Raw genomic sequence first — 18,923 nt, 5'->3', positions numbered from 1 at the left:
AGACGTCGACATCGACGTTCTACCCAGTATATACTGATCGGATAGTATTCCCCCGAACTTTGAAACTCTCCCTTGTAATTCCAGCCTTTTGTATTTCTGACAGAAACAATTCTTTTACGTTTTCTTCTGAAAATGCGGATTTATGCCGATATCTGCTATTAAAGATCTTTTGAAGAAGTAGGAAGATGTCAGAACAACGGTCTTAAAATGGCATCCAAACCAAGTTGAGGTTAATAGGCCTAGGGATCTTACAATGCTATTAATTACTTCTGAAAAATCATGAATAAGACAGAAAAGTAATCGACATTGGATTAGATTCTTTAACCCCCACAAACAGAAAAAAACATGACTAATAAAAATGCAAGACCGTGTATATATGTATTTTTATTATTACATATAAATAAACGTAGTAAAAAAGTATATACTTTTTTTATTTTGGGGGGTCTCCAGAACGAATTAATCAAATTCCCATAGAAACCTATGGTAAATCGATAATCAGTTAACGAACAATTCGGATAGCAAACAAAGTCTTGGAACGGATTATGTTCGTTAACCGATCACCCACTGTATATAAAAATGGACGTGGGTGTCCCTATATTTCACTTTTTAGCCAAAACTACACATCGCACGTGAATGGTTTTTGTATGTGGTAGTAGCCCCAAGTCTCCATTCATGCACCAGGGGGTTACGTCTTGATAGCTATAAGGGTGCGGGAGATATGGGCTTGAAAGTGGTTGAAAGTGGAAGATTTTCTATTTCAATTTTAAAAATTTTCGAATTCGAATTTAAATTCTAATTAGTTCGATTATAGAACGATTCCAGAAAACTGATCAAATTGAAAATAGTTCGTTTGACTGGACGTAAAAATTCTTAATTAGTCTGGAAATGGGGGACCTAATTCTTGCATTCTGTGAAAACGGATAATATTGGCCATAATGTAATTATCTTAATCTTCACTATCATTACTTTTTGCCCACAAATAAAAACCCAGCAAAGTGGGTCCTTGCAGCTAGATTCTAGATTACTTAGAAAAAGTCTTATATATATATAAAAAGAACTATATTACATACAAATGTACGAACAAATAAAAACTGAGCGAAGCGGGTCCTTGCAGCTGGTAAAGTATAAATGAGAGATTTTTGTCTCTGGAATGTTTCACTGAATCTGCCAGGGATCAATATTTGAGATAAGAAAATACAACTGAGCTCAGAAATGAAGCAATTGACCTATAAGTCAAGATCATTACTTTGCAGGTTAAAAATAAAAATTTCAAAATTAAATACTTCAAGAAATTGGTAATGCTGAAGTAATCCAATAAAAGAATCACAAAGATAAGTTTGCCCAATTCACTTAGACCACCATCCAAAACAAGTTGCAATGTTCTTTTATAAGTTTGCAGTTCATATAAACTGTTCATTCCTACAAAATCCTGGTATCACATCATTAGCATCAATCCATATAAATATATATTGGGATGACAGACCAATGATAATGAGTAATAAAAATTTCTGATTGTTGGGATTTCACTGGATATAAAGGCATACCTGCTGTGTTGTGTGCTGTTTTTCTATCCTAATTTTTGTAGTATGGTATAAAATAAAAACACATATCTTGGAGTGGGACAATTCGCTAGTACAAAAATATTACATTAAGAAGGATACGTCTCCTCTGTTCTCTATAGATCAGACTCTACCCATGTATCAACCAAGTGTAACTTATACTGTATTTATGGCAATCTGCACTTAGAAAGTTCAAGTACAAGATACAATATGTGTTTCTATATTCCACAGCACAAATGGCACATGTAAAAATGCAAGTGTTTTCAAGTCTACCACCACTGTCTGATGTTTTTTCTTCTGTTTCAATAATAATGTACATTTTAATCTACATTTTCATACTGAATATGCACTTAATTGTTGAGAGACAAATAGTAACAAAAAGTAACCTAACATTTGAAACAGAGAAGAAATAGTAACTAGAAATAAAAAATACTTTTTCAAATATTATTTATTATTTCCAGTTACTATTTCTTCCCTAGTTTCAGTGTACAATTGTACCCCTGCAAATGTTCTTGAACTATTATTTGTTTTTAGTGAAGAAAAATCTCCATGTTTGTTTCCAAACTTATCTAAGTACTATATTTCTGAAGCTTAGCAATCTGTTTCTAGCTTAAATTCCATATTTTTGTAGTTAGTTTATTTACATACTTTAGATACACAAACAAACAATCTTTAAGATCAATACATCTAAATTTTAAATGCTTGATATTCCAAACCATAAATGTTTGAAGCAGTAGATATCTGATTAAATATAGACTAATTAGCATTTATAAAGGAAAAACTTTGTTTTGACCAAAAATTGTTTGTATGGTTATTATTATTTAAATATGTTAATAATCCTTGGGAGTATAGAATTTATGTAATTATGGAAAAATTTTAATTAAAATGCAAAATATGGTGGTGCTATCACAAACCTTCTATCACATTCAATAGGAAAATGTTGGCTCATTACAACAATGATTTGCTGAAATAAATGAAATTTATATACATGCTTATGTGTGAACTGATTATATTGTGTTCGTGTAAAACAAACATTAAATATTCCTTTAATTTTAATATAATGTATTCTCATTAAACAAATTGATTTATTTCTTATAATTAAAAAAATTATATTAGTATATTAAAAAAACTGAACAAACTTAGATTTTCTTTTTAAGTATAAACTTTTTAATGATAACTTATTTAAACAGACAAATCTATAGTTTAATTATTTCATTGAACACAAAGTTTTGCTTTATATAACTAACAAGTATGATGAATGATTAATGAGAAGAAAATTCCACAATAGCAGAAAATTGCATAATTTTTAATTAATCAAGTAAAAAATAAAGGAATTATTTTTCTTCTTTATTTCTATTTATATAAGTGAATATATAGTGTAAAACTGTAAAATAACCATCACTTAATAGCTGATGTTTATTTTTGATATGAAATTACCAAATATCAAATGGGCTATAACATCATGGCTGATACAGGTTGAGCATAACATTCCTGAACTTTGAATTTATAAATTACAAAAAGCTTTTATTTACTTTATATACAGAATATTGTTACTTAAAACTTTGATACGTATTGTTTTGACTTTTGAACAATTCATGTTTATCTAAAGAACATACTGGAAATGATTTGTGTTGCTGATAACATTATTGTTGCATGGATATTTGTTATTTGTAACATATTTCATCATAGATGACATAATTTCTTCTATAAAATGAATAATGCTTGTTTTCAAGGAATTATGCAAGTTGTTAGCATAAACACAATCCTTTAAATAACCTGGAAGGAAAAGTTTTCTGGAGGTGAAAAATCTGGGAGCATAAAGATTAAAAGTCTTTAGGAATTATGTATTCACAAAAGCTTTGTTATAGTGGCAGCTGTGACATGTTGCTCTGACCTGTTGAAGCCATGCAAACTGTTTTCTTCCTGCAGGGACTTAAAATCAAATCTTGATAGACATGAATATATACTTTGCATTTTGTTTTCATTTATGTATTGTTTCAAAAATGTATATTTGAAAAAGGCCTTTGCTCATGATGTCAAACAAATTGTGTTAAAACATTTAAAAATATATTTGTCTGTTTAGTATCAGAGCCAATAAATTCAGAATTTCCAGTAATTACAGTATTTATTTACTCCACTTAATGTTATCATTATAGGTGAGGCTCCCTAAAGTGATTAAAATAAAAAAATACAACTTATAAAAAAAACAATGACTTATTTAAATGTCTTTGTAATCATGCAAATTTTGAATTATATCTGAAGATGAAGACTTTAAACCTTCTTTAAGAATATTTGTTAAGTTTTGAGTTCTTGACATAGTGAAATTGAGATTTATAAAAAAAAAAAATATTTAACTGAAAGCAATTTTTAAAAAATTTAATATTTTTTCCATTTTAAATGATAGCAAAGGATAATTTTACATTATAAAAAACTAAAAAAAATATTTAATCTAATTTTTGTTTTAAATATAAAAATGAACTTTTCAAATATTTACAATTTTCAAATTTTTTCCAGTTTTAAAACTAGAATGCCCATTAGCAGTCAATTGACCTCTATCATTTACTTCTTTGCATTTTTGACCGTTTTTTTTAATCATAAAATGTTGGTATTGTGTGTGTTTCACCTCATCTTGTTCTAATCAGATTTTTACATTTTTAAATATGAATACATTTATACATCAAAAAAGTTTTCAATAAAAATATTTTTATTCACTTATTTTCAGGAGTTGGGCTGACTTATTTTACAATGTTTCTTTGTACTTAGGCATGTGCCTAAATATAAAAAAGATTGTGAAGAAAACTGCCTTTATTGCTATACTTAGGCAGGTACAGCAATGAAGTCTTAACTCTCCTAAGCTCAAATACCATGAATTATCATTGCACACAATGTGGGCTTCCATTTCAGTGCATTTCTTTATCACATTGAATTCAGGACCAGTAATGAATAGGTGAAGTGCATGTGTAAGGAACCAAGTCCGAGCGTTATTTTTAGTTACTTTTATTTTGCTTATTATTCTATATTATTATTAAGGGCAAAGATCCAGATTGGAAATATTACCCTTCACCAAGAGTGCGTTGAAGTAAAAGGACTTATAAATAAACATCTCCAAACCCGATATCCAATATAATAAGACACCAACCGAATGCCGTAAATTAATCGGGCTATTTTAATGCTAAATTCTAAATAAATNTCGAGTCCCGCTCCGGGCCGATTTTTTCTCCCAGCGGTTCCAAATTATTTAAATTAATTAATATATTTATAATTATTAATTTTAATAAGAGATGGCGCCTAACGCTTACCTCTAGTGCCAAATTAATTACGTAATTTATTTAGAATTTAGCATTAAAATAGCCCGATTAATTTACGGCATTCGGTTGGTGTCTTATTAAAAAGGAGTTATAATGCAATGTTTACTAGGACGTGATTTTGCCAAGAACCGTGGATTAAAAATGGATTTAAAAAATTTGACAGTTTCTTTGGACGTAATTCAACCAAAAGAGAAAATTTCACCCAAGTGGGATGAACTCCAAACCACTATTGAGTGGTGAAAGGTTAGTGATTTTGAAAAACATATTTACTATATTATTACAATACCTGCAACTGTTTACAGATAAGCCGGGACTAACTAATATAATAGAACATGAAATCGTCACTGACAAGGCGACACCAGTATGTGGACGACCGTATAAATACTCTGACGTGAAGTTAAAGGAAATGAACCGCCAGATAGCGGAAATGTTAAAGGATGGTATTATCCAACCGTCAAATTCTCCGTGGGCCTCACCAGCCATCATGGTTAAGAAGAAAACAGACGATTGGAGATTATGTATTGACTATAGAAAGCTAAATCAGGTAACAGTGACTGATAAATATCCTTTATCGATTATTTCAGAGTTACTGACTTCGCTTAAAGAAGCAAACTTTATAACTACATTGGACTTATTGTCTGGATACTGGCAAGTGCCATTAAAGGAACAAGACAGACCGAAGACTAGTTTTATTACGAATAGTGGCTTGTATGAATTTCTAGTCATGCCTTTCGGTCTAATGAATGCACCAGCAACATTCCAAAGGCTAATGGACAAAGTCCTAAAGGAAAAAAAAGGAAAGTATTGTCAAGTTTATTTAGACAATATTATAATATATTCATCTACTTTTACAGAACACATAGAACACTTTACCAATGTGTTCGAAAGATTGGCAGCTGCAGGATTAAATTGGCTAAAAGTCACTTTTGTCGCCCAGATGTTCATTACCTGGGATTCAAAGTCAGCAATAAAGGCATTGCAATGGAAGACGAGAAAGTATGGGCCGTTCAAGAGTTTCGACACCCAGAAATAAAAAGGATCTTAGCACCTTTTTGGGAATGTGCAGCTGGTACTGTAGATTCATACCTAACTATACAACCATCGCCAAACCATTGTTATCAGTTACGGCGGAAATGGAAACGATGGGAGTGGATGGAAGAATGCCGTCAAGCTTTTGAAAAGCTAAAAAGTAAGTTAATAACTGCACCTATTTTGCAGCTTCCTAAGCCAGGTCTGCCTTATACATTATACACAGATGCTAGCACTGTAGGACTGGGAGCAGTGCTTTGCCAGGAGAAAGTCATTGCATACGCTAGCCGTACATTAAACACGGCCGAAAGAAACTATACGGCCACGGAGCTTGAGTGTCTAGCCATTGTATAGGCTATAGAGAAGTTCAAAGTTTACCTAGACGGAACAGAATTTACCGTTGTAATGGACCATTCGGTATTACGATGGCTCCATAGTTCTACGTCCCTCTCAGGTAGGTTAATGAGATGGGCTTTGAGATTACAGGAATTTAGTTTCCAAATACAACATAGAAGTGGAAAGGAGAATCTATTGCCAGACGCCTTGTCTCAACGTCTATTGGAAGATCTACAACCAAGTGAAGAATCGGACCTAGCCGCAAAACTGTTGGCGGTAACTACCTTTGAACGAGAGAAAGACCTTATAGATGCTCAACGAACTGATTCAGAGAGGAGCGGACTATACAATTACTTAGTGACTGGAAACTTACCAAATGACCCAGCCATGTCAGCAGAACTAGTAGGTAAGTCATCCCATTACCGGCTAGTAAATGATATTTTGTATTATAGCCGGAAAACTGATGACACTGGAAGTTATAGACCAGTAATTCCATACGAACTAAGAAATGACTTACTACAAGAGCTACATGACCATCCAATCACTGGCCACTTAGGTGTGCGAAATACCACTAAAAAGATTCAACAATGTTGCTATTGGCCTGGAATGAGGAAAGACATTAAGGACTATGTACTGGGGTACCATACATGCCAGATAACGAAGTTCGACCAGAAGAAAACAGCCGGACTAATGCAAGTCCCCGAGATAATGGAACCGGGGGAGAAGGTAGGCATAGATATTATGGGACCCTATCCTAGGTCCAACAAAGGTAATCAGTATCTTCTTGTTATGGTTGATTACTTCAGTAAATGGGTCAAAATTTTTCCTCTGCGGAAGATTACCGCAGAAAACGTTGTAAATTGTATATATAAAGAATACTTTTGCAGGTATGGCTGCCTAAAACATTAATATCCGATAATGGGCCACAATTCATTTCTCACCTCCTAGCGGAAGTTTGTGACCGCACTGGAATTAAGCATATTTTGACGACGCCATATCATCCTCAGTCAAATTTTACAGAAAGAGTAAACCGCATCTTGGGGAGGATGATTGCGGCATACATCGAAAGAAACCATAAAGAATGGGACACCCATATATCAGAGTTAGCGCTGGAATTACGAACTACAGAACAGGATTCTACCAAGTATACGCCAGCTCAACTACATATCAGGAGAGAGATTGCACTCCCATGGGACCGCCTAATGTCTTATCCAAGTCGCCCTACGACCATTAAAGAGAAATGGGCAGAATTGCAACAGATAAGAAAACAAGCCAGAGACAACATGCGAACTGCACAACAAAAACAGAGAACGGCTTACAATTTAAGAAGGCAGCCAGATACATTCAAGGTGGGTTCATTAGTAGTCTTAAAAGCTCACCCTATTTCTTCTAGCTGACGCTTCAGCGCTAAATTGGCACCTAAGTGGTCAAGACCTTACGAGATCGCTAAGATTATCTCGCCAGTAGTCTATGAGATAAAAGAGCCCAGACATCAACACGTTGCAAATCTTAAGTGATATACACTGTTTCCAAGGAAAACTACAACACTCCTACCACAAACCGATAGGGGCAACGATAGAGGATCACACTCCATTACGGGATCGTCATTGGATCACGCAACAATCTCGCTGCCCATCGCCAGAACAAGACCATCAGGGGTCATCCAACGACGATTGTGACCAATACAATGAGTGGATTACCAACAACTCGCCGGTCTCACAAGGAAGCCAAGGGCTCAAAGATAGAGAAGGAAGCCATAGGTGAATATAGTTTCTTTACAGATGGTCTTTGACCAAATTAATTGTAATCCAAGGATTCCTAGAGGGGAAAGGATTTTTGGCTAAACGGGGAGAAGTTTAAAAAAAAAAAAAAAAAAAAAACTTTTTTTACGATGATGGACTGGAGTAACCAAGCACTAAACAAACTAACAATGCTAAACTATAATCTGACAGTCAGTCCATAGCGTGAAGAGAGAAAATAAATCATTAGAACTAAAATTATGGGGTTAACGATTCACCCTGCTCACGCCATATAAAAGCATGAAAATAGCAACAAACTTTGGAACACGCATGTGATGTATATCAACATTTTCCCCAAATTGTATAACTAAGTAAAACATAGAATAAATTTTTGTTAAGCAACGAGTCACTCCCGCTTATGTCAGTCATTGTAAGGGATGTAGTAATTTGTAAACCTGGCAGCAAAATTGTATATAAGGCACACTCCTTGGAGAGTTTGGCTTTAAATAAAAAGAGAAATAAATTTCTCTTTAATCTAAAGGGGAAGGGGTGTAAGGAACCAAGTCCGAGCATTATTTTTAGTTACTTTTATTTTGCTTATTATTCTATTTTTGGTTGGGGCTTATGTTTTGTTAGGACGAAGGTTTCCTCACCATTCACCTTAGAAACTTAAAAATAGAAGAGAAACCAACTCACCGACGAGAGGAAAGCGCCGTAGAAAAAAACTTGCGCACACTTGCGCTCCAAGCGGAAAAAAGTAAGTCCGCACCAAGAAAAGGAGGGGGAGACCCCACAAGCATAACTTGCTAAACCTTAAAAAATAAAAACATCCCGAAAAAAAGAATAACATAAAAGGTTAGCGAGTATTGTTGGAAAATAGGCGGCCAGACAAATAGAAAAAGTTTATTGTTAGCAAATAAGTATGTAAATGAAAGGAGTGATTGCATTCAGAATTATGACGTCACCTCACAGTATAAAGTCCGAACCTCAAGTGAAGACGAGCGAGGTGAGCTTCTGTTAGCAATGAGCGTGGTGAGCTTCGTAGCAGTAACCGAGAGAGAGGTGTCCAATAGGAAAGTAGTTCCAAGGCAATTTTGAAGTTATTCGATTTGTGGATCGAAGATTAGAGAAAGTCTTGAGAGTTGAGGAAAAAGGTTCCTAGTATATTGAGGTGACGATTAGGATCTTTAATTTATAAGAATTATTGTACATAAGTTAAGTCTTTGAATTTTGTCGAATTCCAAAGGGGAATAGAGTTAAGTTAGAAAATAGATTGATTTGAGTTTTGTCGGGTTGATTCTTATTGATTTACGTTGAATAAATTGTTATCTGATTTTTTTTACTAAATTTTGTATATAGTTATTACTAGAAATTTTATTAAATATTGGATTGTTATTGACAAACTTTGTCATTATTTAATTCGGTGCACGCTTAAAGTCCAGGCCTGGCACACTAACGCAAATCCGCATAAAGTACCCGTTAGGGAACAGCTATTTCCAGCACACAGTCGTGTCGATAATTGTTGGAAAAGTCAGAAAATAATATAGTACTTTACACACTGTCTGAGGACAATCTTGCATTCCTGTGCACTGTTTTGCATGTCTTGTAGGATCAGCATTCTCTCAAAGAACATTTTGCTGATGTCTAACTGATTGGTTTAGAGGTGCAATGCTTATCCATGATGTTCCAACAATGCCAAATTCCTGACTATTGATATCTGGTCTTTCTTGGTAATGATTTTCTAGAGCACCTATAACGTTGGAGCAAGATAAGTTACAATGAGAACTAAATAAACTAGTATAAAGAGGAAACATATTTCTCAAAGTTGTGTTATCTATACATCTATATATATAAATGAGGATGTTTGTTTATTCACTATATACTCCTAGGCCATTTGACCAATTGCTGAGAAACTTGGTAGGTTCATTCAAATTCTTCTACCTTAGATAATGTTGTACATCCCACCCCAAAATATTGATTGCATTTCTATAAATCAATTAATTTTTATTTACATTCAATTTTTTGAGTTACCCATAACTTTTTTGCCAATAGATAGTGCTAAGAAAATAATAAACTAAATATAATTCTTACAAAAAAAATTTTTAATTTACATTTAAAAAAAATTTAAAGTGCAAAATAGATACCATTATGGCATTACTGCAGGCAAGTGCTATGTACTACCAGATAGCACATAGCACTTGCCTGAGTGGAGTAGATTAGTGTTTCCTCTGTGTACGTCAGCAGTATCAAACTGGCAGCCCAATGTAATTTTTCGTGGCCCATGACCACGATGCTCTGCAATAAAATGAAAAACAAAACAATGTGTCATGAAGAAAATAGCAAGTAACTGTCACATCGTTGCTATGATGCACTGGTCATCCATGGAAGACTATGCCTTGGTTACGCACCTCACCAGTAACTTCACGCCAATTTCAATCTAGAGATGCCGAGCTTCAAAACGCTATAAAATATTGCAGAGCCATATATGGTGGGTAGGCACAGCTGCCACAGTCAGGGTGCATAACTGTACTTTCTTTGAATTTTAACAAAAGACATTTGCACTAGTTTCTTTGTCTCAATCAGCATGTTAAAGAATTGTGGGTTGTTCTCTTTTATAAAACTTACTCACAAAAATGTAAGTATATGTAGTTGCAGTTATTTGAATTTTTAAAATTTAAACCCTACTTTTTATACAAAAAATGTCACTTTCAATGCTAAATAAAAAATAAAAAATTGATGATGAGGAAAGAAAATTTCAAGAAAGGTAGGAACTGAACTATTTTTGTGCAGAAATGAACCAAAAAATTGTGCGCTTAATTTGCAAAAAAAAACAATTAGTGTTGCTAAAGAATACAACATTAAGCAACATTACAGTACTAATCACAAAGAATAATTTTCGTGCTTTGAAAGAAAAATAAGAGAAGAAAAATTAAAAACAATGAAAAATTCACTTAATAGCTAGCAATAAGTGCTTACAAAATTCATAAAAAATAATGAATCCATAACAAGAGCCAGTTACAAAATAAGCTATTTATTAGTAAAACATTCAAAATCATTCACTGACGGTTCTTTAATCAAAGAATGTATGATAAAAGCTGCCGAATTCACCTGTCCAGAAAAGGGACAAGCATTTCAAGATATCTCATTATCAAGAAATACGATGGCAGACAGAATTATGGAAATAGCAGATGATGTCAGTTCACAAGTACATGAAATATCTACCAAAGTTGAGTGCTTTTCACAATTGTGATTGATGAAAGCATGGATGTAAGAGATGTTGCACAAGTTGCTGTTTTTTTTTTTTCGTGGTTGTGATAACAACATGAGGATCACCAAAGAATTGTTGGAAATTATCTCTCTTTACGGAACAACAACTAGTAAAGATATTTTTGATGCTGTATGGAGCATTTTAGAAAAATGTAAGCTTCCTCTTGACAAGCCTTGTTTCTGTAACAACTGATGATGCTAAATTGATGATGGGTGAAACCAAAAGATTTGTGTTAAGACTGATGAGAAAATTACAAGATGAATATCCAAATAAACCAAAAATCAGGGCTTTTCATTGCCTTATTAATCAACAAGTTCTCTGTATAAAATTATTAAAAATGGATGAAGTACTTAAAACAGTTACAAAAACAGTCAGCTTTATTAGATCAAGAGCACTTAACCATCATCAATTTACTTCATTCCTTAAAGATTTAGAATCTGAATTTGAAGATCTTCCTTATTACACAGAAGTTTGTTGGTTGTCCTGCCACAAAGTCCTGAAGAGCTATCTGCTTTTGGAGGAAATAATATTTCTTGAAATGAAAGATGAAAACAACAAAAGTATGTTGGTTATAAAAGATCCAATGTGGGTAAAAAACCTAGCATTTTTAACAGATATTACAGACCATCTGAATAATCTTTATATTACATTGAAAGATAAAGATCAATTAATAATAAATATGTATGATGCAATTGCAAGTTCTGTAAAAAGAAATCTGACTGTTTAAAATTCATTTGCAAAAAATGTTTTGACATATTTTCCTACATGTGAGCAATTAAAAGCACAAAATCAAAGTTGCTCATTTTCACAATATGTTGATAAAATTGAAGAAATAAAAAAACAAATTTAATAAACATTTTGATGATTTCAAAGAAATCATCAAAATGTTCAAAGAGTTACAAGAAATTCCCTCTTTTCATTGGACCTTTTTCCTTTGAAACAGAAAAATCTCAAACTTCGATACAATTGGAATTATCTATCTATCTATCTATCTATCTATCTTCTTCTCAGGAATACTAGTTACTTATACTAATAAACACAACTGATTACATTTGTCGAGTTTTTTCTTTTTTTCTTTTTCTTGGCCTATCCAAATAGGCTGAAAATGTTTGGAATAAAGAAAAAAACTCGGTAAATATAATCAGGTGTGTTTATTAGTATAAGCAACTGGAATTAATTGATTTCCAGAATGATTCAGTTTTAAAAAGACAAATATCGAGAAGTAGGAACTCCCAAAATATATTCTTATTTAGATGAATAATACCTGGAAATTAAAAAGTTTGCTGCACAAATTTTATGCTTTTTTGGAAGTATATACTTATGTGAGCAATTATTTTCATGCAGCTTACAGCTCAAGTTTACAGATTGAGATTAACTGATAAACAACTATCTGCCATAATGAAGATTGTTTGTTCTCAGTCTTTGAATCCAGATATTGGAAAACTAGGAGGAGGAAGAAAGCACTGGCAAGTTTCTGGTAAAAACAATTAACTTTAGTTTTATAAATATGTACATTAAATAATATAAATGTTTGAATAAAAACAATACTATAGCAATTATATATTGTTGAGTTGAATTCACTGAACTACATAATGTGTTTTAATTGCCCTATACCACGGGTTGGCAACCTGTGGCTCACGAGACATATGCGGCTCTTTCGATGTGAAGCTGCGGCTCTTTAGTTCCATATGCAAATATTATTTATTTTATCAAAAAAAAAAAATTTAAAAATCGTTCTGAATCGATTAACGAGGATTAGGCACTGATTTTATCTCTCAGCCACTTGTACTCGCTTTTCACCGCACCCCTCCCCCGTAACACACGTCGTCACTGTCGTCAGTCCGTCGGAAGCTCTCGAATGACGCCGTCGTCAGATGTTTCTATTATCTAATTTGTTGTGAATAACACTACTTATATATGAATAAATAGATATTTTTTCTTATGAATAAATAGATTAGTTTTTTTTTATCAAAAAACTTTATTTATGCGAGTACTATTTATTGTTGGCAAGAAAAAATTTTGTGGCTCTTTAAAAACTTTGAAATTTTGTAAATTGTAATTTTGGCTCTTCTGACTCAAAAGGTTGCCAACCCCTGCCCTATACTCCTTCATTCTCACTTCAAATTATAATTTTAAGAAAATTTGTAAATGTGATGTGACCTGCATGAATCTTACCAGCCACATTAAATGGCCCCTTGTTTAAATGAGTTTGACACACCTGCTGTACATCATACTTTTCCTGTAACAATAGAGTTGTGCCAGTTATGTATCTAACTCTGTTCAGAAAAAAATCTTTAAACTGAAATAATGTGACTTCTGGATCAAACCAGAAGTTTGTATATAGTTAATCTGGGTTCCTGCTCTTAAGCTTTCCATATATGATCTTGACATTCATCTAACTAACTCCATTCTCAAGATCAGAGAAGGACAGACAACAGACAGACAACAGAGGGAATTTATGTCTATAATTTTTTCTAAATGCAGTCCAACAAATTTCAGCTCAATAAGTACCTCCAATAATCAAGTGGATAAAATCATCAAACACTGATAATCAGTCGTGAGTTTGCATGTGGCCAATCCGTTGGCCACACACAAACTCATGACTGATTTGCATGTGGCACTGAAGTTTCCTGGTATTTCTTCACATTAGTAACACCTAAATAGGGGCAAGCTTTACATAAAAAGTCTTCCCAGGATGCATCCTCCTTGGCAGATTATTCACGTGTCGCATTGCCATAACCAAATAAATCAAACTAATTCTAATACTTTTCTTATAAATGAGATATTTACAAGGACATACTTAACTACCGCAAATCCTGGACACCCGCACCTCCCAATTTCATCTCCCCCTTATTAACTCATGAACCCATTGCCCCAAACTTCTTTTACTGATACTGCTTAAAAATCTTTTTACAGTTCAGCCAAATTAATGTACATGAAATGATTTTAAGGCACAAAGTAGAGCTTAAAGTCTTATTTATGATTTTACCAATGTTTATTTTCCTATTTATTATCATGGCAACATTGCTTCATCCAAAACTTCCTGTAGTTGTTGTCTGTGTAATGTGTACTTTATTCACATGTTGAGTCTTACTGTAAAATTGCTTCCACTATTCTTATGCCACAACTTTCAAAAGTTTCCTTTATTTTTCAACCTCATTTCATCAGTTTTTTATGGGATCACATAAAAGCAATTATTTTTGCATTTTTACAGGACTTTTTTATTGAAACAAGTCTTATATGAAATCTCTCAGACATTAAGGTTAGCAACTTCAATCACATCCATGGCCATCACAAACTATCCAACACAGATCACTTTTACAAAAAAAAAATATATTTCTTGGTAGATTATACATACAGAATGAATCAGTTTTATTCAATCCTTTCACATGCTTGGTGTAATAACAATTCCACGGCAGAGTCGACTGATCCTGTGTGAAACTGACTCATCCTGCATGTATAGTCTACCAAGAAATATATATTTTTTTGTAAAAGTAAATTCATCCTGGCAATTTTTTAAAATAGTAGACCAGTATTAATTATTAGTTGTTTACCATTCTCTCTTCAAAGTAGTGGTCAACTATTACTTTTGGTCAAATTAACTTCAACCCCTTTCATAACGGTTCCTTCATTTTATCAGACCAGTGATATGGTGGCATTCAAATATGAAAATTGCATAATACAAGATTACTGACAAGCACAAAATGTGTTTTAAGTGGTTTTCAAGGGTGCAAGTTTAAATATTTAGTGTATTTTTCACAAAATTATATTCATTGGCAGATTACCATTTGGTATTCAGCTGTAAACGAAACAGTTTTTTAGAGCTAACATTAGGAAAAATATCTGAAAAAAATTTAACATATCATATTTTCAATTGATGTCTACTTGACCAATTAAATTATGCCATTTTGTACCATTTGATTATCTCAATAAACATGACAATGGTAGGCTAAATAACCAAACTCTTTATATTATTTTTGTTTTAATGCTTGTTATATTATAGTATTTGATTTATATAACTACAAAGGTTATCTTACATAAGGGTTTATCACACCAAGTGACCAATCTAATACATTTTAAATTAAAAATTCTTTATTGTGCTACTGTACATAATTTTAAAAAATGCTAGATTGTTCACTTGGTGATAAACCCTACATAAGATAACCTTTGTATTTATATAAATCAAATACTATAATATAATCCAATAGAAGAGTTAGAAGTAGAAAATAAGCTAATAATCTTAGTGATTCAGTATTTTCTCTAGGAAATTATCAGAGTAACTCTCTGATGAATAACTATTATTTACCCTGCATGAAGTTGAAATTCATCACTAGAGTTCTCAGACTCAGAGCTTTACTCTGGATCTGACTTCACCCCAGACTGAGTTGGAGATATATCTTGCAGAATTTTCAAAATTTTATCTGCAGTATGATGATGCTTGGAGCATCATCTTATAAGGATACATAACATCTCATTGCAACAAACTATAAAATAGCAAATGTAAGACAACTCAAACAGATGAGACAGTGAAAGGCTAGGAAGCTCTTAGAAAAACTGCAAGTCTAGATATGGCAGCCATGCCCCCTGGAACTGAAATGCAGTAAATATCTTTTCAGTTATCTGTACTTTTTTGGATTATAAATGGTAAATTAGTGAATATTTAGCATTAAAACTACATGAAAACACCTTGTAAAAACAGAGGGTGATAAACTGTCACCAGGCACCAATGATCAATCAGTATTATCTTATAAACTTTATCCTAGAAACAGTAATTTCTGGTCAAAAAATCATAAAATCTCAGAATTATACTGCCAAAAATATGCACATCTAAAAATCAAGGTGATCAATTGACCACAGTTTGGCATTCTAGTGTTAATGCAATGATAATTAACAATTATTAAAATTAAATTAGAAAACTGAAAAGTTAACTTAAAATTATAATAGATATACATTTTTTAATAAATTTATTGATACTTTAATTATATATTATTAATTTTTTTATACTAACTTAGGTCATTGCGACCAAGAGAGAAAATTCATTCAAAATTAATAAATATCTTAAATCTTATTACTAGATCTAAATTGTTAATTAAAAATATAAAATTCCAACATCCATAAATACACTAAGAAAATATATCAATTTATGTATTTTTATTAAGCAAATTCCAGTAATCTTTATTTACTCATTCCTACAATAAGTAGTCAAGTATTAATTTAAAAAAAGCTCTAATATGTTTTTTATATTACTTTAGGAGCTTTTTAAAGCATAGACCAAGCTAAACCAAAACATGCAAAGCTTTATTTACATGCAGTAGCTATCACAATGCAAAAATTAGACATGCATTAATTTAAAGGGATAAGCAAGCCCTATTCAGTTTTTTTTTAATTTTATTTTATGAATTACAAAAACAATTATATCTTAGTTGAAAACTGAGGTAAGTGCAGTAATTTTGAAAATGCTGAATTGCAAAGTTTTTCAAAGTAACTTATTAATGGCTTCACTCTACTCTTTTCACTCACCTTATTATTAAAAATATCTTGAGATATACTTTTAGCTTCACTATTTGTTATCTTTGGTGTAATTTTACTTTGGCGTGTTGTTTGTTCTAACTGTTTGATATTCCAGTCATCTGCACTAAGTTTACCAACTTTAGGAACATCACTTTTTAAAGTTTTAATAGATTCTTTTCTCAACTGTTGTTCTAGCAACTTTATGTTATGATTAGTGGCTCTTTTTCCAGTTTTATTCTGTGCACTTGAAACTTCACTACTGCTATCACCACTACCATGGTGAGATCTTAATCCTGCATCTTTTCTCATTTTCTCTTCTAAATCACGTACACGAGTATTAAATGATGCCTTCTCTGATGTTCCTGTTAATTTTTTGAATGATTTTAATGCTACATCTTGTGGTTCTATTTCCTACAAAAAATATAATTGCTATTATAAACAATTAATTGAATTTTGTGCATATAAATATTATAATAGTACAATAATAATTGAAAAAGGATTTTAATTATTTCTTAATTATAAATTACTAAATATTTTATTTAAATGCAGAAATTTACTAATTGCTAATAACTTTTAGTTCTCTGTAAAATGGATAAATCTTTTTAAAACTTGAGTAACAAAACTTTCTTTAAAACATTCATAAATTGAAATAGTTAAGTGATAAGTATGAAATGAGTATGTATGTATGTATGTACCAATTACATACTTCAAATAAACAATTATCTAAAGAATATTGCTTAAAAATACTTAAATGAAATACTATTGTGATTAAACAACTGTTATCTGACCTGGCAAATTTTTATCAAAACTTATAAATTTTAGGCAATATTAATGATGCAAAACAATATTACTTAACTTTAGGTATATGAATAAGGAAATAATGGTAACTTTTAATCATTCAAAACAAATCTAAGATTACAAATATTGCAATCTCTTAATACATTGTTTACTCAAAGCAGACTTGAGACAGATGGCATAGATATGAACTTCTAGATAGAAGATTCAAATTTCAACAAAAATACTTATTTAGATTATAAAAGTTTTTTCAAATATCTTTATACAGTAGAACCTCGAAAACTCGTCCCTCGATAACTTAGCACTCCGGATAACTGGTCCACACCTTGGCAGGGCGAAAAAATCCTTAGTTAATTAATTTTCATTATAGACAGCTTTATAAAAGTATAAAAGCTCTCATAAAGTATTTTTCTGAGGTCTGTCTTATCAGGTAAATTACTGTACACAGTGTATTCATTAATTTTCATTTTCATGTAGTGGCTCTATGCCTTCATAAAGGACGTACTTTTCCTTTGTTTAAGGGTATTTGGGCAGTTTATTCTCTGTTATATTCTGTACAAGTAAATACTGTACAAGTACAGTACAGTATTTTCTGAGGAAATACTCATACTTATTTTTTTTAACCCCATTCCCGATAACTCGGCATTTTCACAAACTCGGCCACCCTTCGGTCCACATTAGGTTGAGTTTTCGAGGTTCTACTGTACTAGTATGTTTTGTTTAAACATACTATAATAAAGATATCTGAAATGAAAAAAATTAATTTTTAACAGTAATTTTAAAACTGTGCCTTATGGAACAAAGATAACAAAAACAATCGCTCTCTCCAAATTTTTATTATTGTATTTTTAATTTATTAAAGTTTAAAACAGCTAGATAGTATGTTTGACGATATTGGATTCAACTTCATTGAATTTATCCAGTAGCAGTCTCAAATAATTTCTGTAGAACTACTAAATATTTGTAAGATCACATGACTTTCATCACACATATCAAAACAAAATGGTTAAATTTTAAACTTGAGATTGAAAGGGATCATGAATGGACAGTATAAGTGGAAGGAAGTTATAAATGTGGGTGTATAAACACAGGATGAAGGAGAACTCATTTTTGCATAATAAAAGCAATTCATTAAGAGAGAAGAGAGCAAGCAAGACATTCCCATAATGTATAATTCTTGGTCAGAACTATGTAAATTGTCAACAGTTTTTTGATGCTCCTTCAATTCTAATGTTAAGTCCAAAAAGGAAAAGCTGGTTGTCCATGAAAAGAAATGACTCTGAAGGTCAATTCACTATAAAGCTCAGCAAGGAATTTGAAGACTGTCAGAAAAGGGCACAGAAACTGTCAGAAAGGTCCCCCTTTTTGGCAAAGTTGG

The 18,923-nt window shown here is 32.1% G+C and overlaps 1 protein-coding gene across 1 annotated transcript in view; it reads right to left on the bottom strand.

Annotated features, from left to right (window-relative positions):
- The window catches only part of LOC111623901, a 79,684-nt gene that overhangs the window by 22,172 nt on the left and 38,589 nt on the right, over positions 1 to 18,923 (bottom strand). Inside the window, exon 15 of the mRNA XM_023366634.1 lies at positions 16,760 to 17,161. Coding sequence (XP_023222402.1) covers positions 16,760 to 17,161 — 402 coding nt within the window. The remainder of the gene's footprint in view (positions 1 to 16,759; positions 17,162 to 18,923) is intronic.

This window comes from Centruroides sculpturatus, unplaced genomic scaffold (genome assembly GCF_000671375.1).
Source record: "Centruroides sculpturatus isolate CEXI.00-Female unplaced genomic scaffold, Cexi_2.0 scaffold250, whole genome shotgun sequence".
Lineage (NCBI taxonomy): Eukaryota > Metazoa > Arthropoda > Arachnida > Scorpiones > Buthidae > Centruroides > Centruroides sculpturatus.
The sequence above is the reverse complement of the archived record's forward strand: the minus strand, read 5'-3'. Positions and strand labels throughout refer to the sequence as shown.